General features: G+C 41.4%; 1 protein-coding gene across 1 annotated transcript in view; it reads left to right on the top strand.

The window, feature by feature from the left end:
* The window catches only part of MORC2 (MORC family CW-type zinc finger 2), a 1,452,408-nt gene that overhangs the window by 1,390,365 nt on the left and 36,456 nt on the right, over positions 1 to 25,587 (top strand). The window contains exons 23-24 of the mRNA XM_044068246.1: positions 21,575 to 21,760; positions 23,342 to 23,435. Coding sequence (XP_043924181.1) covers positions 21,575 to 21,760; positions 23,342 to 23,435 — 280 coding nt within the window. The remainder of the gene's footprint in view (positions 1 to 21,574; positions 21,761 to 23,341; positions 23,436 to 25,587) is intronic.

Raw genomic sequence — 25,587 nt, 5'->3', positions numbered from 1 at the left:
TTAAAATAGCAAGCCCACATTCATTAAGTATATTTGAAATAATTTAAAAAAAATCCATGTCATTAAATGTGTTATTAGGAAATTTGTTAAGCCTCAAGCCCTTAGGCACAATATTCTGCTCAATACATTTTGTTAAATAAAAATTATCCAAGCTAAGGTTCTTGTACCTATGGAGTTGGACTTGAAACGGTCTGCATTTGTCCTTAAATCCAGTGTTGTTTGGTAGCCTCCTTTCCGCTTCTGCTTGATTCACGGAAAACGATTTATTCAGCCATGTGTCAAAGTCAATGTTCTTGTACGTTTCAAACCCCCTTTCGCTAGGTAAATGGTATTCCTGTTGTTTCCTACGACCACAATCAGTCGAACTCGCTGTATTTCCACTGCCCATATCGCCACGTTGTCGCTCTTCCCCACTAGGGTTCCGATGACTAGAACTTCCGCCTTCCTTCTGCCTAATTGTCGTCACTTCCTTTACAGAGTTGCCAGGACTACGCTGAGCACAAGGAATAGAAGCGTTACAGTCCAAACCCAAGGATGGGTTGGAAACATTAGAGTTGTTGCAGGCATTGTTCTGATTCTGGTTCTGCGAATGATATTGCGAATGGTTTTGGATCAATCTGACCAATTCGCTCGAGTGATTGCTCGCTCGTATTCAGGGACTCCTCGAACCCAACAGCTAAACCACTAGTAACCACACACAGCACCTGGGTACTCGCACCCTGTACGAATAATTCAAAAAAAGACAAAAGTCAAGCTGTAGGTTTCAATAAAGGCTGTCCTCCTCTATGCCAAAAAAATGAACTGGCCACGTAATTTTCAAACACCAAACACTTTAATCTCCACACCAACACAGAAACAGTGTAACGATGAATTAAGATTGAGCGCGCTTTCGTCTCATATCGTGAGACTTCTTCAGAATCTACAGGTCTGCACCTAAACTACAATATATATACACTATCTAATACAATAATTACTTAATTACTTAATTGATATTATAAAATTAAATTATTCCTAGATAATTTACTAACTGCTGTGTATACATAATAAAAAATGACATGGGAACCACAATTCACAAACTGTAATACGTGTATATTAATAGATGAATAAATAGTGAACATTTGAACAACCATCAATATGGAATGGAGGAAAAGAATTAATTGAACAGTTTATGGGGTTGGTTTGGTTTGAGAAAATGATTGCTGAGTTTAACATGCTGAACCCGGAAGAATTTAGGCTAGTTCTTGAAAACTTTATATACTTTCAAGGAGATATCTATCATCAATTGGATGGAGTTGCCATGGGTTCAGCATGCGCACCTATTTATGCAAATATTATGTTATTCTGGGAGAACTCATATATTTTTGGGTCTAAATTCCAACAATATATTATTAGGTACTTTCGAATCCTGGATGATATTATTATTATATGGAATGGAGGAAAAGAATTAATTGAACAGTTTATGGAATATATTAATGGTACCACCCGGTTCTTGGAATTTACATATGAGTATAATAAGGATGAAATACATTATTTGGATGTAACCATCACCAAAGACTATAAGAAAGGTGGATATAAATCCCAAGTATTTAGAAAGAAATGTTTTTCAAATTCATATCTGCATTACCAAAGTGACCATCCCCATTATACAAAAAGAAATATAGTTAAAGGGCAAATGATAAGAGCTTCTAGAATGACCACTGAGTACTGTGATTTTATAGATGAATTTGAGCTTATTAAGGAGATGTTTAAAGAAAGAGGATATCCTTTAAATATGTTGGAAAAAATTAAAACAGAAACAATAAAGAAACGTATTAGTAGATTTAAACCATTACTGGCAATTGGACAGAATGACCAGGGTTCATCATACCTCACCACTTATATTGACACAAGCATGAAAAATGAGTATGACTTTAGTAAGGATCATAGTAAAGGACCAAATAAACAAAACAATATATTAGGTAAAGAAATTCCTCGATTAATTTTAACCTACTATTCGGATATAGGGTGGTTAAAGAAGGGCATTAATGGGATTTGGAATATGTTTAAAATGATGCCTATGAGAATAAACATATTCCATTGCCAGTTAAAATACACATTTAGAAGAAATAGAAATTTGAAGAATATTTTTGAGAAAAAGAAGGAACAAGAAAAAGGAGGGGCATCATTAAAGGTGGACACATATAAATGTGGGAGGTGTGCACAATGCCCATTTATTGCCTGTAGAAAGGATATTAATATTCCTAGTATTAACTTTACAATCATAGGTCACACTTACACTAGTTGTTATACAAAGGGAGTGGTCTATTTAGCTTATTGTCAATCATGTTGGGGGTACTATATAGGTAAGACAGAAAGAAATTTGAAAACACATATATACGAACATATTAGAGATATTAGTAAAAAGAATGAGAACAATGCACTGTATAGGCATTCAATCATATGTCAGAACATGGATATAAAATTTTGGGTATTGGAGGTAGTAAAACAAAAGGAAAGGAGAGGGGATTGGGAAACCCTTTTGGAATACCGAGAGATGATATGGCAGATGAGACTAGATTCTTGTGTATATCCAGGTATGAACGATCATATTTCGATAAAACCTGCCTTAAAAATGATAGCATCTAATTATGGTAGGAAACAGAAATGATCCATTATTACAGTTCTCTTGATATTTAGGTCGCAGTTCACCATTACCATACAGCCATAGCCTGAGGGGAAAGAGTAAAGTACAGCGGAGTATATTTTAATATAGCAATAACCCATGCCTGGGTGTGGGTAATGCTAAATTTACCCACGGTTGGCGTGGTTTGGTCCCGGGCAAGCCGGGACCAAAAAGCCAACCGTGGTAAATTTAGCATTACCCACACCCAGAAGTGGTTATTGCTATTATCATGACATTATTTAAGAAAAGAAACTATTCCTTTTCTTAAATAATGGCATAGTATAATGCCTGTTTACTGCCCTTCCGCAGATGTCTGGCATCCGGCAGTTCTGATGTACTCAGAGCTGTGGGCAAAAGCAACGGAGAAAGCAAGATCTCCGTTGTTTTTAGTGTCTCGCTATGTTAAATGAGTTTAACATAGCGAGACAGTTAAAATAAGCAACGGACATCTCCGTTGCTTATTTTAACTGTCTCGCTATGTTAAACTCATTTAACATAGCGATTATAAAAAGCAACGGAGATCTTGCTTTCTCCGCTGTTTTAAAACACTGTCTCGCTATGTTAAATGGGTTTAACATGAGACAGCTTTAAAATAAGCAACGGAGATCTCCGTTTATTTTAAAGCTGTCTCGCTATGTTAAACCCATTTAACATAGCGAGATAGAGTTATACTAATGGAAAAGTCCGGCGACGGACCTTTTCCATTAGTATAACTCGATTTACAACGGGCACGCTGGCCAATCAGCGTGCACGTTTTGGGGGGATCATGGTATAATATTACTGTTAATACACCTTTTAACCACTTAATATTAGTAATTCCTTTTCTTAAATGATTTTTGATGTCTGTTATGGAATATACAATTATTAATTATGTATTTAATTTTATATATTTATATACAATTACATAATTATTAGTTTTTCATATACATATATACGGAGTAACATAACACCAGCAAGTGGTTTTATATAATAGTCATTATATTTATATTATATATATATATATATATATATATATATATATATATATATATATATATATATACATACATACATAGTAAGCCTTATAGGTGATGTAAACAAGATTGGATAGGCTTACATGTATATATACATTTTTTGTTCATAGGACAGTTGGTTCATTATTTAACTATATATTTCATTAGGGGTTTTTATATGTTTTCAGCATTGATTTTTGCCCACATTCAATATATTTATTGTTGTTTTTAACACAGTTTTTTAAATTGGTTTTAACTGTATGTACTGTAAATAGGTGTTTTATATATCTTAAGTATTTATTTATTTGATTAATTATAAATTATATTGATGATTGTTCAAATGTTCACTATTTATTCATCTATTAATATACATGTATTACAGTTTGTGAATTGTGGTTCCCATGTCATTTTTTATTATGTATACGCAGCAGTTAGTAAATTATCTAGGAATAATTGAATTTTATAATATCAGTTAAGTAATTAAGTAATTATTGTATTAGATAGTGTATATATATTGTAGTTTAGGTGCAGACCTGTAGATTCTGAAGAAGTCTCACGATATGAGACGAAAGCGCGCTCAATCTTAATTCATCGTTACACTGTTTCTGTGTTGGTGTGGAGATTAAAGTGTTTGGTGTTTGAAAATTACGTGGCCAGTTCGTTTTTTTTGGCATAGAGGAGGACAGCCTTTATTGAAACCTACAGCTTGACCTTTGTCTTTTTTTGAATTATCCTCCTTTTTTCCCCATTAACCTGTCTAAGGGGCACCCTGTGGCACCCCCCCCCCCAGACTAAGGTCAGACTAGCCAGCTAATGGCACTTTGCACATCTTGTTGACATCATTTGGCTCGGTCTACTGGACTGACTGGGCATTTAAGTTCTGAGGTCTGCGCATGCAGACGTTACATTTAAGGTCCCTGGTTTATGGCTCCTACGTGTAACGTCCCACGCACCTACAGCAACCAGGTTTTACATTTGTATAGGAGCCAATGTCTGGTTGCCTGAGGCGGGGAATCCCTCACTAAGAATACTGCAATATGAAAGAGAAGGACATCCATGGCTTTGGTAAGATTTTGCACAACTCTTCTTTATGGTAAGACATAACCTTTTATTTCTTTAATAGAGGTAAGCCTGGTTCGGATCCTGCAAGGTTTGTATGAGTGACCTTCCCTGTTAAAAAGAAGCAGAGAACTAGGCATATTTTTCCATTTGATAAAGACCCTAGAAAGAATAGCAAGACTTAATAAAAAGCTTTTCAAAGCCCTGATGGCTTTAATTGCCTACTCATGGTTTGTCAGTTTCTTCACCTATAGGAATTCCTCCTCCTTTCAACCCCCTCTGAAAAGACTATAAAGATTCTAATTCTGATGAAGATTTAGATTCTGGTGAGGAGACTTAAGCTTATTCCTCCCAGATTCATTCCCTTCTTGTGGTGGGTTCTGATGAGGAAGATTCTCTTTCCCCTGACTCCCCAGTGGAGGAACTTTCCTTTGGGGACAGTATCCTTAAAATGATGCAACATTTTAAGTGGGAGAGTTCTGAAATATCTGATTATCAGAAACGGTATTATGATCTACTTTAGATGGATACCACTAGATCTCCTGCAGTTCCTCCTGTTCTTGAAGCCCTGTTAGGTCTGCTTCTTAGGCTCCTGAGCCTCAGCGTTCTAAATGTGTGCTTTCCCTTCTTTCCAGACTTCTTGGCTAATATGTTTGATTCAGATAAGTCCTCAGCTCTGCTTCCCAGGTAGCTAGACATTCGATCAAGTACAGCTATAATGCTGCTGATAATTCTTTAAGGCTAGCTTTGTGAGGGTCAGTTTCTCAACTGTATTCCAGGTTTAGGCTTCAGTCCCTAAAGAGGATGTCAAAGCTAAGTTGTTGGATTCTCCTCTGTATACTAAAAATTTGATTGGGTCTGCTGCAGGCTTCTTTAAGATGTTTGTAGGACTGGGGTAAGGTCATGCAGTACCTTAAGCAGATTTTCCTTTCCCCTGTTCCTAATCACCAGAAGAGCTATCGTACAAAAGCAGATCCTTTTGTTTGTACACATATTAAAGACAGTCCCAAAAGGATAAACATTCCTCTTAAAAGTTTTTTTCCTCCCTGAGAAACTAAGTCATAACTCCAGAGGACAAAATTCTTCCTTTCCTGATAAACCTGCTTCCATATGATTATTTTCTTCCTTCAATTGGACAGATTCTGTCTCTGACTCACTCTGTCCTTTCCCATTTGGCAGAGAATTACAGCAGGCAAGTGAGTGTTAAAATCCCTTCCTCCCTTTTCAGGTATTCCTCAGCTCCCAACTTTCCCAGTTGCCTTATTTCCTCCACTAATTCAAGGTCTGCTGTCACAAGGGCATTATTCAGCCAGTTCCTCCTTGCCAGAGGGGAAAAGGTTTCTATTCTAGAATGTCTGTAGTTCCCCAGGAAGGAGGTTTCTCAGAGGCTTAGATCTTTCCTTTCTCAACAGTTTTCTGAAAGTTCCCTCTTTTAAAATGTTAATTCTTCAAACCCTATTTCCAATGCTTCGACCTCAAGCCTTTTTGGTCCCTTTAGAGTTGAAGTATGCTTATCTTCAGATTCCTGTTCATCCTCTCTGTATCAAGTTTTTATAGCATTCTGTATCTTCCTCACATAATTAGTTCTCTGCTGTGCTATTTGGTCTTTTTACTACCAGGAAGTAATTACCAAATGTTAAGTCCCTGTCACAGCCATTTGCCAACTTAATGACGCTATGATTTATCCTTATCTTCTCACTCGAGCTGCTTCCCAACTGCCTTCCTGCAGCACTTGGAGTTCACAATGATGCTGCTTTGCAGTGTAGGCTTCACTCTAAATCTAAAGTCAGTCCTGTCGTAATGTTCAGGATTAAGTTTGCAAAATTCAAACTCACTATGACTGCTTTTCTTCCTCCATCCAAGGTTCTTCTTTTAACAGCCTTCTTTCAGTCCTTTCTTCCTTTGCAATGTACCTCTGTGAGAGAGCTTTCAAGAGCCTTGGAGTTCATGGCATCCACTATCCCTATGGTTCTATTTGCCAGACTCCATATTAGGAAATTCCAGTGGTATCTGAAGGCAGTTTAGCTTCAACATTGCCATCCTCTGGATTTCCTGGTTCCTCTGTTATTTCTTTGGTGGATCAACCAGATATCCCTTAATTCAGGGTTTCTATTTCTACTACATTCCTCCCACATTCAGGATCTGTATACAGATGCTTCATACCTAGCCTTGGGGGCTTGTTCCAACATAAGGGGCTAGGATGTTTCTTCTCCTTGGGAAGTGGTTATTGTCAAGGAAATGAAAGTCTTGTTTTTAGCTGTCCAGTCCGTCCATTATTGTTAGTCTCTGGGAGGAGGGGGCTCTGAGTGTTTACTGGTAACACTGTCGTTTTGTGGTACATAAACAAGTAGGGAAGACAAAATCTTACTGCTTTTGCAGACTACCTGTGATAGGATGGGACTTTGCCATCTGACACCAGTTACTTTTTCAGGAAGTCTGTATTCCCTCAGACATGAACATAGTGGCAATCTGTTTGAGCACATCCACGAGAGACTCTCAGGAGTGGATGTTGCACAAGGAGGATTTTCTGGACATTGTTCATCAAAGGAGTACTCTAGAGGTACGTGTTGGCCTCCCATCAGAACAGATACCTCAGCAAGTTCTGTCAGAATACTGAGTCCTCTGGATTGGAAACTGAATGTCATGCCTTTCTCTTAGAAAGGGATGTTCCTGTATGCATTCCCCCTCTTCTTCTGTTGCCAGAGGTCCTTCACTAGATTATGTTGGACGGGTCCAAAATCTTGCTGGTAACTCCCTTTTGACCTAAACAGCACTGCTTTCCCCTTCTCTTTCACCTAACCAAATGCTACCCCACAGGATGGATCTGCTCACACAGGATAAGGGCCGTCTCATTCACCCTTATCTTCTCACCCTACACTTGACATTCTGAATGATGATGATATGATTACTTTCTGGCACTACTTTTCTGAGGATGTGTTGTGGGTTTTACACAAGACAAGGAAACCCAGTACTAGAAAATCATATGTAGCTAAGTGGAAGAGATTTTATATTTGGTCTCTCAATAAATGAACAGGTTACTTTTTCTATGGGGATTCCTACTGTTCTTTCCTATCTGTGTGAGTTGCTCATTTTTGGTTTGGCATATTCTTCTAATAAAGCCCATTTGTCAGCCATTTCTACTAGTCTGCCATTGGATCTACCACTTGCTTCTAAATTTGAGGTCAAACAGTTTTAAAGGGCATCCTTCTTATTAGGCCTCCAAGAAAACCCATTCCTCCTTTTTGGGACATGAACTATGTTTTTGAAAAGCTGACCCAGACTTCTTTTAAATCAGCAGCCTCTTCAACTTGGAAACTGTGTACCTGGAAAACTGTAATGTTTGTGGCTGTGACTTCAGCCAACAGAGTATCCAAACCCCAGGCTCTTAATGGGTATTCCTCCTTTTTTGTTTTTTCAAGGGACAGGGTGCATCTTAAAACTAATCCTATGATGTTACCTAAATTTGACAATGATTTTTCTCTGAATCAGACTTTTCATTTTCTCTCATTTTTTCTTTCTCAAAATAGTAGTGAAAGGATTCTTCATTCTTTGATTTGCATAGACAGCTCAGATACTTCTTGGAGAAGAGTAAGGACGTTAGGAAGTCTGAGCAGCTTCTTTCCTTTCAGACTAAGAAATTTGGTTTGACAGTTTCCAAGCAGACCATTTATGCCTAGATTACTAAGGCCATTTCCTTTTGTTACTCTTCATGGAAAATTAATTCCTTCATCTGTTTGGGCTCATTCTGCTAGGGCACGTGCCTCTTCTGGATTTTTTTTAACGGTCTCTATGCTAGATCCATTCTGGAAGCCCCCACTTGGTCTTCTGTGCAGACTTTTACTAAGCACTCTCAATTAGATGTGTTTTCTAGGCCCATAGCAGGTTTTGCTAGGTCCATCCTTCATGTTTTTTGGAGGGCTTCTCGCTTCCTTCTTTAGCTTTAGTACCCTCCCAATCGTAAGGAGTAATGCAACAGTGATTAAGGAAGAACATGGTATAGTTTTGTAAGAACTTATAACAGTACATGCCCTACTTATCACTGTTGCAGTATTCTATCCCTTCCTCTTTTTCCCCTTGTTGGGTTTCCTTTTTTTTCTTTCCTCTCCGATGGGACTTCTTTTCCTTTTTCTTGATGTGTATGTACAGTATTTAGTCCTGCTGCTGCTGCTCCTGTTCTGAGGCAATTCAGTTCTGAGGGTTATTGCTGACATACATCACTTGTGTGCCTCACACTTTATGGATAGGACAGACATCTGACATGTGGTGCATGAAAGGGACAGGTTTTGGTATGCTGTGCAGATGTATGGCTACTGCTGGCAGAATGTCCCAATAGTAAGGAATACTGCAACAGTGATAAGTAGGAAATCTATTGTTATGCTAAGTTCTTATACAAATATACTTTCTTGAAGGGAGCCTTGCATAGTTGTCCTCTACCGAGATTCCTTCCCATCTATGGTACTTGAAATTCACAGAAGACAGACTTGTCCATTAATCTTCTCTTTTTTGTTTGACAGAGACAAATGAGAGAGAGGACCTGTCACACCCTTGGCGTGCACTGGCAACTCCGTTATTAATTGAGGAGAATGCATGAGTTTAACAAGATCGACTAGTTTGTTTCCTTTGTTGCAAGCCGAAGAATGGTTTGTAGTCGCCAGGATGACCCTTTCAAAATAGATTGCTAAGTTCATCATCTTTTACTACCAGTTGGCTGCCCATTCATTTACAGGTGTTGTAGTGAAAGACATTGTGCCAGAAAAACGGCTGTCTCCATTGCTTGTTTTGGGGATGCAAGTGTTGTAGCCATGTGTGCCTTCACCGTTTGGTTCATATTCTAAACCTTATGGAGCATTATTGACTTGATATGGGCTCTAGGAATAGGGTCGCATTTAGGAAGTAAATATTTCAGGACTCACTCCATCTGATTACTGGCCGTGTCTGTTCTTTTCACTGGGTGATACTCCTTGGGATTTAGTGTAACCTGGGATCCTTCAAGCAGGAATGTTGATGTTCATCGTGTTTCACTGTTGCAGTCATTACACTTGGATTATCCTGCTGGCAGGCTACCTGCAGTCGGCCTGAATTCCAAAGTCTTGGTCTGGCGTCGGTTGCTGTCGCCTCTTTCCTGACATCAGTGTGCCAGGGGTATAAAAGATGCAGCCGACGCCATTTTCTTCAGTCTTTCTTGTCGCGTGGTGCCCGAAGCAAAAGCAGTTCGCAAGTGCCGGTCGGCCAACTCCTGAGATTTTTGATATTGAATTTCAGATCCGAAGTCTTCTATAAAGACTTTCCCGTTTTTCCCGTTGGGGAAACTTTTTTTCTTGCTCCAGACCAATGTCAGAAAAAGTTAACTGTATTTCTTGTGGGAAGGAAATACCTCATAAGGATTTTCACTCTTATTGTATTCCTTGCTAGGCCTTGACCACGACGTTGCTAGTTGTCGGTTTTGTGCTAGATTTAACCAACGCACTATTAAGCGTCGGTACGATTTTGCTTTTCATTACTTTGGCCGAAGGTTTAACTACGTAATGCCGTCGGAACAGCCGACGACCGGAGTTCATAAAAAGCGCAAGGAAAAAGAAAAGGACAGGCATCCGAGGTCCAAAACAGACGATGAAGCCTCTTCTAGGACAGGCGCTTTCGCAGCCCCTGACACCCGCTACCTCAGAGCCACAGGCCACCTCTGACTCCCACGTGGAGACAGCTAGGCCTCTGGATACTCAAGGTATTGGGCCTTCGGAAACTAATCCCTCAGATGGGTCTGGAGCCGCTGAGCAGGCATCGGCTTCTGAGGGTGTTTTCAGACCTACACAGCTTTATATCAAGCCAACTTCAGCATCAAAGACAAAGACTAAAATGGTTTTAAAGACAAGGAAACAAGTACAGCATTCTCCAGGACAGACTTCCATGCCTAAGAAACAGATGCTCAAAATGGCCGAAGACCTAATTACTTTGATCAGGGGTTCCCATCCCCCTCCTGATAAGAGGCCTAGGCAAGACACTGAATATGATTCCTCTGATCCGGTTTCCATTTCCTCTGACTCCTTTCAGAACAGGGATACTCTATTCCTCCCTATGAGGATTCTGATGCTGAAGAATCTATTCCTTCAGCTTCTCCTCCTGAGGATTACTTGTTTGGGGAAACCTTGCATACCATGAAGGAGCATTTCCACTGGGAGAGCCAAGATTATTCAGATTCTAAGAAAAGGCTCATAGACTTTCTTTTACTACCTCAGCACAGACCTCTTGCTATTCCTCCTGTTCTAGACATTGTAGATGATGTATTTTCAGAGTCCGGCCTGTCTCCCGACTCTTTACCTCCTGCACCTGTTAAGCCAGACAGATACTACAGGGTTCAAGATTCTCATTGATTTCTATATAAAAACCTTGCTGCTGACCCAGAAACTATTTCACAGGGTCCCAAAGGGGTCAAGGCTGCTACTGCAAAAAACCATGTCCCCTCCGATAGAGATTCTAGGGCACTGGACAGGTGGGGGAAAAATGTTTACACTTCTGCTACCTTGGCTGTAAGGGCTTTAAATTGTCAGTTTCATATGCTTAAATATCAGCAATATTTAATGTCTCTGTTAAAACAGAAAATGTTGACAAATTCTGAATGTGCTGAGAACAAGGAAATTGCAGGATTTATTGCATGCAGCTGAACAAGTGGGAAAACATACTTTGCAATGTGGTTATGATTCACTGGAGGCCTCTTGCAGGGCCGCTGTAACTGGCTCCATCATTAGAAGGTATGCTTGGTTAAAGGAACAGACTGCCTGATCATGTTAAAGCAAAATTATTGGATGGTCCATTACAGCATGATACTTTGGTGTTAAGGCAGAAGAGGTGTTGAAGAAAATGGAGGATAAAGCTAAATCTATGCAGACAGTGAAGGATTTCTTACAGGTGCACCCACCCAGATTTAGCAGGAACTGGCCTTCTAAGAATTGGTCCTTTCCCGTGTCAGACAGACCACAAAGAGGCAGATACAGACGCCCTAGAGGCAGACAACAACCCCAGGGCTCATACAGGCCCAAACAGTGGGGTGTTTCTACCTCCAAAAGCGGAGAAGACAAATCACAGCCATATAGGAAACAGCCCCAATGACTTCCCTCTGCCAATGCCAAGCATTTATCTTTTGGCAGCACCCTTAGGGGGAAAGCTAGCACTTTTTTCACAAAATTGGCACATGATTACCCGGGACAAATGGGTCTTAAATGTAGTCTCTCAGGGCTACAGGTTCCACTTTCACACCCTTCCAAAGGCAAACGGTATGCCAGACCTGCCACAGAATCAGTGGGCAGAGGCACAAAACCAAGTTTCATCTCTCATGGACATGAGGGCTATTCAGCCAGTGCCACAACAAGTGCAGGGACAACGATTTTACTCAAGACTTTTCGTAGTACCAAGAAAGGACAAAAGCATGGAGACCGATTCTGGACCTGTCTATTCTAAATACTTTTCTGGACGTTCCGAAATACAAAATGTTGAGACTGCAGCAGCTTCTGCCCATGCTGGGCAAAAAGGCTTGGCTTGTAACTTTGGACTTCAAAGAGGCATACCTGCATGTCCCAATCAGACAATCTTGCAGAAGATACCTCAGATTTATAGCTGGCTCAATGCACTACCAATTCTCTGCACTGCCCTTTGGCTTATTTACTGCGCCCAGGGCCTTCACAAAATGCCTGGCACCAGTAATTGCATTTTGCAGACAGAGGAATTCAAATATATCCCTACTTGGACGACTGCATTATTCAAGCAGAGGCCAAAGACATTCTACTAAAGCATCTGGCATTTGCAAAAAGATTACTAATTTGCCTAGGGTACACAGTAAACGAAAAGAAATAAAAACTAGTACCCTCTCAAGAGATAATATTCCTGGGTGCAAGCTTAAATACAACTGCCCAGATGGCTTATCTCACACCAGACAAACAAAAGCAACTGACTTCTTACTTCGAAAGCATGGCAACAAAGACCCAGTTATCTGCAAGAAAAATTCTGCAGGCTCTGGGCTACATGGCCTCCTGCATTCTGCTAATTCCATATGCAAGACTGCATATGAGGAAACTACAATGGTACCTAAAAAGTGTTTGGACTCAACATTGCCACAGCCTGGAATCATTAATTTCACTCATTCCCTGCCTGCAACAGGAGTTTTGATGGTGGGCACAGGCCTGTCACCACAACAAGGGACAGCCATTCACTTTACCTACAGCCAGGCAAACACTAACAACAGATGCATCAGATTGGGGGCCCACATGGCAGGAAAATGTATTCAGGGCACATGGCCCCCAAGCCAAAGGCATCTACACATCAATCAAAAAGAGATGCTAGCTGTACAAAATGCCCCGACAGCCTTCAAGGACCTACTTCATCCAGGTCAGCTGCTGATAAAGACGGACAGTGCCACAGTCATGTGGTACATAAGCAGGGGGGCACACATTCCTACCCCCCCTGCAGACAAGCCATGATTTTGTGGAACACAGCATTGACTTACCAAGTACACCTGCAAGCACAATTCCTGCCAGGAAAAACAAATGTTCTGGCAGACGAACTAAGCAGAAACCTCATGGACCCTCACGAGTGGAAACTAGATCCACAAATCTTCAGCATGATAACAAGGAAATGGGGACGTCCAGACATAGATCTTTTTGCCTCCCCTCACAACTGCCAACTTGAGATTCTGCACAAGGACTTATCAAAACAAGCATGGAAAGTGGATGCTCTGTCATTCAGCTGGAACAACCTTACAGTATATGCCTTTCCTCCACTGCCTCTCCTCCCCAAGGTACTCCTAAAGGTCAGACAAGAGAAGCCACAAATGATACTGATTGCCCCAGATTGGCCACACCAACACTGGTACCCAGTCCTAAGGAGCTTGTCCCAAGGCCCAGCCTAGACATTGCCTCAAACTCCTCATTTACTGACCCAACAAAACAATCAGATCCTGCACAGCCAACTCAACTCTAAATCTAGCTGCATGGCGGATACTGTAACCATTCAGAATACACCTCTCTCTAAAGCGGTTATGGATGTTATTTTGGAGGCCAGGGGGCCCAGCACCAGAAAACTGGAAGAGATTCTGTGCTTGGAACCAGGCACAAGGAATTGACACTCTTGTTCCAAATATTCCTCAGATTTTACAATGTCTAACTGAGATGTTGGACAAAAGCCTATCCTTCTCATCAGTTAAGATCCATGTGTCTGCCATTTCAGCTCATTACAATACAGACCCACCATTTTTTTCATATCCATTGCTTAGGCATTTCCTCAGGGGGGCCAAAAACATAAGACCTCCAAGGAGAGCACCAATACCTGCACGGGACCTCAATTTTGTCTTGGAAAAACTCACACTGCCTCCTTTTGAGCCGGCCAATACAGCTGAGATAAAATTCTTATCATGGAAAACAGCTCTGCTCCTAGCAGTAACTTCAGCAAGAAGAGTCACAGGCATTAATAGCTGTGGAACCTTTTATTATCTTCCATCCGGACAGGGTTTCTCTAAGGACAAACCCAGTATTTATGCCTACGGTAGTGTCCAGTGTGGCTTTTAACCAAACCATTTATTTGCCTACTTTTTACCCAAACCCGCAGAATAAAGGGGAGAGACTTCTGCATTCTTTGGACATACACAGACAGCTACGCTTCTACTTGGACAAAACTAAAGCTTTCAGAAAGACTGAGCAACTTTTAGTGGCATATACTGCAGGATCACAAGGAAAGGCTATCTCAAAGCAGACTATTTCAAAATGGATAGGACACTGCATTCGTTTCTGCTATTCACAACATGGTAAATCAGTGCCTAAGGGCATTAGACCACATTCTACCAGGACAGCAGGCTTCCTCAGAGGAGTACCAACCAAGGATATTTTGGAGGCTGCAACTTGGACTTCAGTGCACACTTTTACTAAGCACTACCACTTGCCTCCTTACTCTAAATCCAGAGCAGGCTTTGCCACTGCAGTCTTGCAGGGCCTTATAGCCACTCCTAATTCTATTTAGACCCAGCTGCCCAACCTCAGCTTTGGGATTCAACCCAAGTGTAATGACCAACAGTGAAACACGATGAACATAGTACAGTTGTGTACCTACCATAAATGTAGATGTTCGAGTGTATTCACTGTTGCAGTCCAGGTTACCCACCCACCATCCCCCTTTCTTTGCTGGGACTTATCTGTACTTCTCTATCCTATACAACCTATGTGGTGTATTTGCTTGTAGATGAAGGTATTGTTTATTTTAGTGCATGCTTTTATAAGCAATGTTTTTTAGCCTACCCTTTTGGGGGCACCTGACATCTGGGGCAAGAAAAACTGAAGAAAATGGCGTTGGCTGCATCTTTTATACCCCTGGCGCACTGACGTCAGGGAAGAGGCGACAGCAACCGACGCCGGACTAAGACTTTGGAATTCAGGCCGACTGTGGGTAGCCTGCCAGCAGGATAACCCAAGTGTAATGACTGCAACAGTGAATACACTCGAACATCTACATTTATGGTAGTTACACAACTGTACTTTAGATATAACAGGCACAGCCGTATATTATCATTTGATATGTTGAAGACCCTCCATAATGCGTTGAGAGTGCCTCATCTTGACAGCTGCTGTGGTTGGGAGTTCCCTGTTACTAAAGCGTATATTCTTGTATCGTTTGTTTAATAATGTAGAGTTCAGTTTGCTTTGCAAATCTTGATTTTGTGGAAAGTATTTGCCGCTTGACAAACCCGAGTGACAAGCATGCTTTATGTACTAAACGTGTCACAGCATGCATCAGCTAGGTATGAGAAAGTCCCCAAATGTGGGAGTTTGATGGGAGAATATGTATAATTCCAGATGAAGAAAACCCCTTCCCAGGACCCATCAGGGAGGGTCCTGTAGTAGATCAACTGATACAGTAGGAGCATATTTCTTATTTACATGATGTTCTTCGTGTTTCACTGTTGCAGTCATTACATTTGGGTAATCTGTTTGCAGGTTGCCCTCAGTCGGCCTGATTAAGTCTTGGGTCCTGCGTCGGTTGCTGTCCCTTCTTCCATGACGTCAGGTCGTCAGGGGTATAAAACATGCAGCCGACGTCATTACATCAGTCTTTCTTGCCATGCAGTGCCTGAAGCAGAAGCAGTTCACAAGTGCCGGTCGGCATACTCCTGAAATTTTCGTTTTCGAGTTTCAGAACCAAAGTCTTCAACTAAAAGCTAAGTATCCCGTTGGGGAAACTTTTTCTTGCTCTGTACCAATGTCAGTAAAAGTTAATAGCATTTACTTGTGGAAAGCAAATACCTCATAAAGATTTTCATTCATACTGTATTCCTTGCCTAGGCCCTGACCACGAAGTACCTTGATGTCGGTTTTTGTGCTTTATTTAATCAGCGCATTGTCCGTCGTCAGTATATTTTTGCCTCTAAATATTTCGGTTGTCTGTTTAATTATCCAGAAATGTCGTCGGTTAGCCATCCGACTACCGGGATTCCGAAAAAACGCAAAGATAAAGACAGAGACAGGCTGCTGAGGTCCAAAACTGCCGACGACGCTTCTCCTAAGCCAGTCGCCAGTTCGCCTGTACTCAGTGAGGTGCTTTCGCAGCCCCTGATACCCGCTACTTCTGATTTGCAGGCCTCTACTAAGACCCATTCGGACTCCGATATGTTGCGAGATACTTCAGCTATGGATCCTGCGGATGTCTCTACCTTGGATGGGTCCAGAGCCGCTGTGCAGGCACCGGCTTCTCGCATATTAAATCGACACCTCCTTCATTACTACGGCCTAAATCTTGCTCCATGTCTAAAAAAAGACGCCGCCCAGGCCACATGCTCAGGCCCCTATACCTAAAAAAACAAATGATTAAAATGGCCGCAGATCTAATAACTTTAATCAGGGGTAGTCAAACCCCCCCTCCCCCTCTAAGAGGCCTAGGGCTGAGCTTGATTATGATTCTTCTGATCAGGATACTGTTTTTTCTGACTATTCTGATGACCTGGATTTGTCCATACCCAATTATGAGGATTCTATTCCCTCTGCTTCCGAACCCTCCTGAGGATTTTTCTTTTTGGGAAACTTTACATACTTTACGAGAGCATTTCCACTGGGAAAGCCAAGAATTTTCTGATTCAAAAAAGAGGCTTAGGGATTTCCTTCTTCTACCTCAGCATAGGCCTTTGGCTATACCCTCCTGTACTAGACATTGTTGATGATGTGTTCTCGGAATCCAGTTTGGCCCGTGATTCCCTGCCTCCTGCTCCTAGTAAACCTGACCGATACTACAGGGTTCCCGAGTCCCACAAGTTCCTTTTCAAAAATCCTGTTGCAGATCCAGAGACTATTTCTCAGGGGCCCAAGGGCATTAAGACTTCTACTGCTAAAAATCCTACCCCTTCTGATAGAGATTCCAGGGCGCTGGATAGATAGGGTAAAAAGATTTATACTTCTGCAACCTTGGCAATCAGAGCTTTAAACTGCCAATTTCATATGTTAAAATATAAGCAACATATTATTGGACTGCTTAAGCAGAAGATGATGTTGATTCCTGACTGTGTGGAAAATAAAGATTTACAGGACTTAATGCATTCTGCTGAACAAGTTGGAAAACATACTTTGCAATGTGGTTTTGATTCTTTAGAGGTCTCTTGCAGGGCTGCTGTTACTGGGTCTGTTGCTTAGAAGGCATGCTTGGCTTAAGGAACAATCTTTGCCTGATCATGTTAAAGCTAAATTGTTGGATGCTCCTTTGAATCAGGACCGCCTGTTTGGCAGCAAGGCTGAAGAAGTTCTTAAAAAGATGGAAGGTAAAGCTAAATCTATGCAAACTGTTAAATATTTTTTACAAGTGCAACCTCCTAGATTTAGTAGGCAGTGGCCTACTAAGAATTGGTCCTTTCCAAGTCCCTTCCAGGTCCTCTCAAGCCAAACCCAGACACAGCAAAAACCCCAGGTTTCAATCCTAGGGGACTTTCAGAACTAAGCAGTGGGGGGCATCCACTTCCAAAACTAGAAATAACAAGACACCCAGGACAAATGGGTTTTAAATATAGTGTCCCAGGGATACAGATTTCATTTCCAAACGTTGCCAACACCAAATGGGTGGCCAGACCTGCCCCCAAATCAGTGGGCAGAGGCTCAGAACATGGGGGCTATTCAGTTGGTGCCAGAAGAGGAAAAGGGACAAGGTTTCTACTACAGACCTTTTCCTGGTACCCAGAAAATCATGGCATCCAATCCTGGGCCTGTCTACTCTAAACACCTTTCTGGAGATTCCAAAATTCAAGATGTTGACTCTTCACCAATTACTTCTTATGCTAGGCAAAGAAGCCTGGTTGGCAGCACTAGATTTAAAAAAAGCATACCTGCACATCCCAATCAGGGAATCTTGCAGAAGGTACCTACGCTTCAAAGCAGGCTACACGCATTATCAGTTCTCTGCACCGCCATTTGGCTTATCTACTGCGCCCAGGGTATTTACAAAGTGCCTGGCTCCAGTAATTGCATTTTGCAGGCAAAGAAGTATTCAAATATACCTATACCTGTCTAATTCAGGCAGAAAACTAGGACATGCTTTTAAATCATCTGGCGTTTGTAAAAAGGGTTCTAACTTGTCTGGGGTACACCATAAATGAAAAGAAATTACAACTGATACCGTCAACAAATTACATTCCTGGGTGCAAGCTTGAATACAACTGTCCGGATGGCTTACCTCATGCCAGAAAAGCAAATTCATTTGGTAACCTACTTCAAACAAGTGGCCACAAAAACCCTGCTATCTGCAAGACAAATACTGCAAGCCTTTGGGGTACATGGCCTCCTGCATTCTTCTAATTCCATATGCAAGACTGCAGAAAAGGAAACTACAGTGGCATCTAAAAAGTCTGTGGAGTCAACATTCTCACAGCCTGGAAACAATGATTCCTGTCATACCTTGCCTACGCTTGGAGTTCCTCTGGTGGGCAGAGGCCTGCCACCAAAACAAGGGACTACCATTCACACTACCCCTTGCTGTCCAAACCCCAACTACAGATGCATCAGACTATGCATGGGGGGCTCACTTGCCAGGGAAGTGCATTCAGGGCAAATGGAACCCAAATCAAATGCACCTACATATCAATCAAAAAGAAATGTTAGCTGTACAGAATGCTCTGACAGCCTTCAAGGACTACTTTCTTCCAGGACAACTAATGGTAAAGATGGACAACACCGCGGTTATGTGGTACATAAACAAGCAGGGGGGTACACATTCATACCCCCTCTGCAGACTAGCCCTGGCATTGTGGAACACAGCCTTGAGCTACCAAGTGCACTTACAAGCTCAATTCCTGCCAGGAAAATTTAATACACTGGCAGGCGGACTAAGCAGAAACCTCATGGACCCACACGAGTGGAAACTGGAACCAAGAATTTTCAGCATGTTGACAAGCGAATGGGGGAGCCCAGGCATAGATCTATTTGCCTCCCCCCAGAACTTCCAGTTGGACAAATTTTGCACAAGGACTCCCCACAAACAAGCCTGGAAAGTGGATGCTCTTTCCTTCAGCTGGAAAGACCTATCCGTCTACGCCTTCTCCCCGCTGCCTCTACTCTCCAAAGTTCTACTGAAAGTCAAACAGGACAAACCAAGGATGATCTTGATTGCTCCAGACTGGCCGCGCCAACACTGGTACTCCCTCCTACACAGTGTGTTGCATTTACCTCCATGGCACCAGCCTCGGACTCCTTCCCTGCTGCCTCAGCAGGAACCAAATATTGCACCCTCCGCTTCTAACACTGAACCTTGCAGCCTGGCTAATCACTTAAATTCACCCCTATCATTCTTCAGCAAACCTGTGATGGATGTCATCTTAGAGGCAAGGAGACCTAGTACTAGAAAATCTTATGCTAAAAATGGAAAAGATTCTGCACCTGGAACCAGTCTAAAGGGATGAGCACAGTGGCGCCCAATTTATCTCAGATTTTGCAATGCTTAACTGAGATGCTTCACAAGGGCCTTTCCATTTCTTCCATTAAAATCCACGCCTCAGCCATTTCGGCTCATTATAACACAGAGCCTCCCTTCTTTTCTCATCCTCTGCTCAAGCAGTACCTCCGAGGGGCCAAAAACTTGAGACCACCCAGGAAAGCTCCAACTCCCGCCTGGGACCTTAACTTTGTATTGGAGAAACTCACTCTACCTCCTTTCGAGCCAGCTGCTACTGCAGACTTAAAATTTCTTTCTTGGAAAACAGCTTTCCTTTTAGCAATCACTTCAGCTAGAAGGATATCTGAATTACAGGCTCTTATGGCCATGGAGCCTTTCATCATCTTTCATGCAGACAGGGTATCACTCAGGACCAATCCATCCTTCATGCCCAAGGTGGTATCCAGTGTGGCTCTTAATCAGTCCATTCATTTGCCAACCTTCTTTCCCAATCCACAGAACAAAGGGGAACGGATTCTGCATTCCTTGGATGTGCACAGACAACTTGGATTCTATTTGGACAGGACTAAACCTCGAAGAAAATCTGAACAACTGCTGGTAGCATTTGCTGCAGGGGCAGAGGGAAAGGCTATTTCAAAACGAACCATTTCTAAATGTAAAAGCCATTACATTCATTTCTGCTGTAAGCACCATGGAAAACCTATCCCCCAGGAGATCAGATCTCACTCCACCAGAGCTGCATCTACTTCTGCAGCCTTTCTCAGAGGTGTTCCTACCAGGGACATCCTAGAAGCTACTACTTGGAGTTCTGTGCATACTTTCACCAAGCATTATCATTTGCCAATTTTCTCTAAATCCAGAGCTGGTTTTGCCACTGCTGTCTTGCAGGGCCTTATTGCTGGCCCTAATGCTATATAAACTCCTCCTCCCAACCATAGCTTTGGGAATCTACCCAAATGTAATGACTGCAACAGTGAAACACAAAGAACATAGTACAGTTGTGTTGTTGTTGTATCTTTCAGCTTTTCCCTGTTAGGGGTCGCCACAGCGGAACTCCGGTCCGCTAATGATTGGCAGTAGATTTTTACGTACCAAGTTGCCAGACCTGACACACAACCTTCAACGAAGGTATGCCCATTCACGCATGTCTCCACACAGAAAACGCTTTAGCTGAGAATCGAACAGGACAACGTCTTACTGTGAGGCGACAACGCTACCGCAGCACCACCACCACAGCACTTACCATAAATGTAGATGTTCGAGTGTATTCACTGTTGCAGTCCTGGTTGCCCTCCCTCCGGCCCCCTAACTTCTGGCTATACCTCTACTTTCCTTTACTATAAAACCTTTTTGGTGTATTTGCTTTTTGTTGGAGGTATACCTTTGTGTTTTTATGTTTATTTGCTCCCCATTGGGGGGGGGCACCTGACATCTGGGGCAAGAAAAACTGATGTAATGATATCGGCTGCATATTTTATACCCCTGACGACCTGACGTCATGGAAGAAGGGACAGCACCCGACGCAGGACCCAAGACTTTGTTAATCAGGCCGACTGAAGGCAACCTGCAAGCAGATTACCCAAATGTAATGACTGCAACAGTGAATACACTCGAACATCTACATTTATGGTAAGTGTACACAACTGTACTTTTTTGTTTTTCAGGAATTAAGTATTGATATAAATCTTGCTAGTTCAACTTGTGAGTCTTTATAGTTAATGATTTAAATATTTAAGTGTTTGTTGCTTGTTGACTTGTTTATCCTTATTTTTTTTTTTATTTCCCTTATTGTTGAGATAAAAATAAGGTTGCAAGCTGCACACCATGGCCAGTAACAGAGTCATATTTTTGTTTCGGAGAGCAGAGATTTGATCAAACCTGGAGTTGAGGAAAGATGGTGTTGCCTTTAACAGAGTTTTCTGAAGAAGCCCTCCATTTAACAATGTGTATTTTTTCATGACAGGGTAGAGAAAGGCAGTGCTGATGTGAGGTTAATGAAGCCACAGTCTCCTGCAAGTCAGAGCCCTGACACAAGGCAGAAAGAAGAGGTAGAATCAGCTTCCACATCTGATAGCACCAGAATGGAACCTGATACTACTGAGCCTGGTATGAACACTGAGACAGTAGAGTCACTGGTCCTCACTCTTCGGTAATTATGCTTCTTGTTCTTTGTATATTTGTAAAATGATGGTATTTTTCACCGCATTTGTGTATGTTCTTTATTTTTGTACTGTAAAGTAATCTTTTTACTGGGTAACCTTAATCAGTAGGGTAGGACACCTAGAACATCTTACTACTCAGTGGTACTGTTGGCAGAAGCCAGAACTGTCCCCCTTGGGTAGAAGATGGATGCAACCCTCACAGTTCTGTGCTGTAACAGAAAGGTAGGCTTCCTGTACGCACCATAACTTTCCAGGCTGGTGTGAGCCAGTGTTCTCCAGTGTTAGTGATTTAATCTTCTGCAGGACTTTCCTTCCAGTGCACAAAATGGAAACCTTTTCAGTTTTCTTCCAAATTGTATCAGAAAAGCCTTGGAGCGTTAGGTTATAATGTATTGCACCACATGGAATCAACTATTTTGAAGGTTCCTGTAGCCAGATTTCATACAACAAAGTTTCATTGGTATTTAAGGAGTACATGGGACCATCATGTGTACAGCCTTTAGATAAGTAGTCTCTGTTGTATGTCAGAAAACAGCTGCACTAGTGTGTGATTCAAATTCAGAGGAATTATAGTGCACCCTTCATGCAAACCACTCACGACTAAATCCTTAGTAAGGATGCCTCAGATCAAGCATCATCCCGAGTCTGAAAGTGTTAGGAACATGGAATATAGAGGAAAGTAAATTTTATATGAACTTAAAAGAAATACTAGCAGTCCAGTTTGCAAGTAAGAGGCATGGTCTAGAAGGGACAGAATGGGTTTTGGTGTTGCTGTAGTTTAGGGCGTCCTGTAACTGCCCGCCTCCTGGTGTAACCACATACCACATCCCCCTATCCAAAACCATACAGTTGTGTACGTTAATTGCAGTGTCTTTAGATATGTTTGCTTTGCAACTGGAGACAACGCAGCTATCTAGTCTTATCATTTAAGTACATTTAGTATTCTTCATGTCTGTAAATGTTCCGTTCTCTTTTGAATTCCATTCTGGATGCCCTCTCCATTACTGATTCCATTAAGTCCATCTCATAGGTTTATAGCCTGTGAAGAAGTACTTTCAGAGATATAGGGAGTAGTTAGTCCCCATGCTTAGCCTTTTTGGGCAAGATGGGTTTCATGGACCTACTTCAAAAAAAAAAAAAAAAAAAAAAAGATGGTTCCTTTACATCTGTTTTTTTGGCTCATGTCTTGTATGTGGTTCTGGGGATCTATGACCTGAAGACTGTTTTCTGTCTGTTACTAAATGCTATATAATGACTACAGTGTAGCAATTACCATATTTCTGCATTTAAATTGAGCACCTTCACATAATTTTATTTTAGTACATTGCAGTGGTATGGACTGCTTAATTGTATAACCCATTTGTCTGTAGTGTGACTCAAGTGCTGAAACCCCCTTAGAAGTATATTTTTATAGTACATTACTATGTTTTCATTTGGTTACTTAAATGTATTTATTCATTTGTCTTCAATAGTGGGATATATGTCAGGATTTTTATGCAGTGTTACTGATCACATTAAAGTAATGATTTTGTGGTTGTATTTACAGTTATTTATTTGTGTGTTTTCAGAAACTGCTTACGCTATTTTTTCCCACCAAACTTTTCCATCACAAAGAAGGAACTGAGTGCCATGGCAATGGAGGAGCTAGCTGCTTTCCCATTGGTGAGTTTCAGGATTTATTTGTTCATACGTGTATTAATTTTCTAAGGTTGTGCTCATGTGTGTCTAAGGTTGTGCTCGTGTGTATTAATTTTCTAAGGTTGTATTAAATAGTACATAGAAAATTACAGCAGAAGTAACAAGGGAAGTATTAGCCTGTATCAAGTATTAATATATGAGCCTTGAATACTGAATAGAAGGTGTACCCAGCTGTAGGTTTTAGCAGCAAGTTAGAAACTCTGGCAGTTGGAACAGAGGGTTTTTAGACTGTGACCTCCAGTTCTGTGGTATTAGGGTTTGATTCCTTCCACCTTCATTTAATTCTGATCTTAAGCAAGTCACTTAATCAGACAGTCCTTTGAGGCAACTGGAAATTTGGGCTAGGCTCCTCAATGGTCCTCTGGAATGCAAGCCTAGTAACTGTCTGTGAACCTAAGGTTTTATGCCTGAAAGACTAACAACTGAAATGAGTATGTTTAAGGTTTCACTTTCTGTAAGGATTGTCAGATAGGTGAGAGTGACTGCACCCACTCAGACGACTGCCATTTATCTATAAACAACAGAACTGTGAGGTGAACATTGAAAGGCTGGAGTAAATTTGTTCATTAACAGAGTCTGGAGATTTATGCTGCTACACAGAGTTCTACAGAATCAGAAAAATATCAGCAGCACATTGGCTGAAAACACTGTTATACCGAATATGACCAAATTTAGTACATAATTTGTGATGGTGGGCTTGCACTGATGTTGAGAGTTCCACAGAAAAGGGGGCGGGGCATAAAGTATGCACCCTTGCCCATTAAAGTTTCTTTCGGTAAGCCTTTTAGGGAGTATAGCGATACCAGGCCTTTCAAAATTGCTCAAGAATTGGCTTTTCTGTGGGGAATAGCTTTGGGAAACATGGGAACATAGTCCTTATTGCTAAAATGTATTGATACCCATTGAGTGGGATTTCATTTGTAGGCATGAGACTCAAGTGGGTTCATAAAACCTGTTTGAGGCTGTCCTTCAGCACTCAGGACAACTGGTGCAATAATTGTCACTCTCGTGTAGAACACACAGAGAATAAAACGTAGCTGGGACCCTTGCTTTAGTTTTGCCGGTACTCAAATGGCCCTGTAGCACATCGCTGTGGGCCATTTTCATCATCATTTACCAGGACACCTTGGGTATCAATAACTGTCATATATCCTCTCTTTTGCTGCCCTGTATACCAGGTCAGTTTGCATTTCAGATTAAAGTTCATGGTTTATATGATGCCTATGCAGTCATTGTGAGTTTATGACCATGTGACTCACAAAACTAACTTTTTTAGCGCAGTCATGAAACCCCATTGCTATACATGTTAAGGTAGGAATGTGTGCATGGTATGGTGGGGAAGAATGCCCTTTTGAGCAAAATATTGTGATTTTGTATTCAGGGTGCTATGTTTACTTTTTTGCATCTTAACTGTGATGCATAGAGGCTGTGGAAAATCTTTTGAGAAGTCTGGGGATTTAAGATAGTTATGTTCAGAACCTTGTGCAAGCATATTGTTTTTTGCCCACACTTCAAATAAGAAAAAACTTAGAAAAGTTAAGTAGCTGGGAGTCTAGCTGTGTCTCCCTGCATCTTGTTGGAAAGGAATGCAGTTGTTAATGATTACAGTGAAATGGTAAGAGTATGTTGCTTATTGGTCAGCCTTATTGATACTGAGTGTTTAAAAAAAAAACAGCAGCAAAATTGTTTTTGGGTCCTCTTCATCTTATTTTACCTTAAGGTCACTATTAGAAGCAGAATGGGTTTGGTGCAGTTTTCACTGTCCCAGTATTTCATTGTATTTAAGGAGTGCTTCCTGCATAAAAGGAGACATGGACATCGGCTGTACCACTTTCTGTCCTTCTCTTTTTCCATCTCTTAGTTACTTGTATGTTCACTTCTCAGCATATAGATCCACTATCATGCATTCTCAGCCTACAACTTTAGAACTCCTATTGAAAATCTTCAAATGACAGGTGGCCCATTGGGGAAACTTTATTTTATGTAGTGTTTCTGTTCTTTGCTACTGTAGCGTTCTTTGCCACTGAAGTTTGATGGTAAACCATTATGATTCCCAGTGTATGCTTTGCTTAGGCCCAATGAGCTGTTGGAATAGCAGGTGTCACTTTTCTTATAA

This window comes from Protopterus annectens, chromosome 4.part0 (assembly GCF_019279795.1).
Source record: "Protopterus annectens isolate FY-2018-M chromosome 4.part0, PAN1.0, whole genome shotgun sequence".
Lineage (NCBI taxonomy): Eukaryota > Metazoa > Chordata > Ceratodontiformes > Protopteridae > Protopterus > Protopterus annectens.
This window is presented reverse-complemented; position numbering and strand designations above follow the sequence as displayed.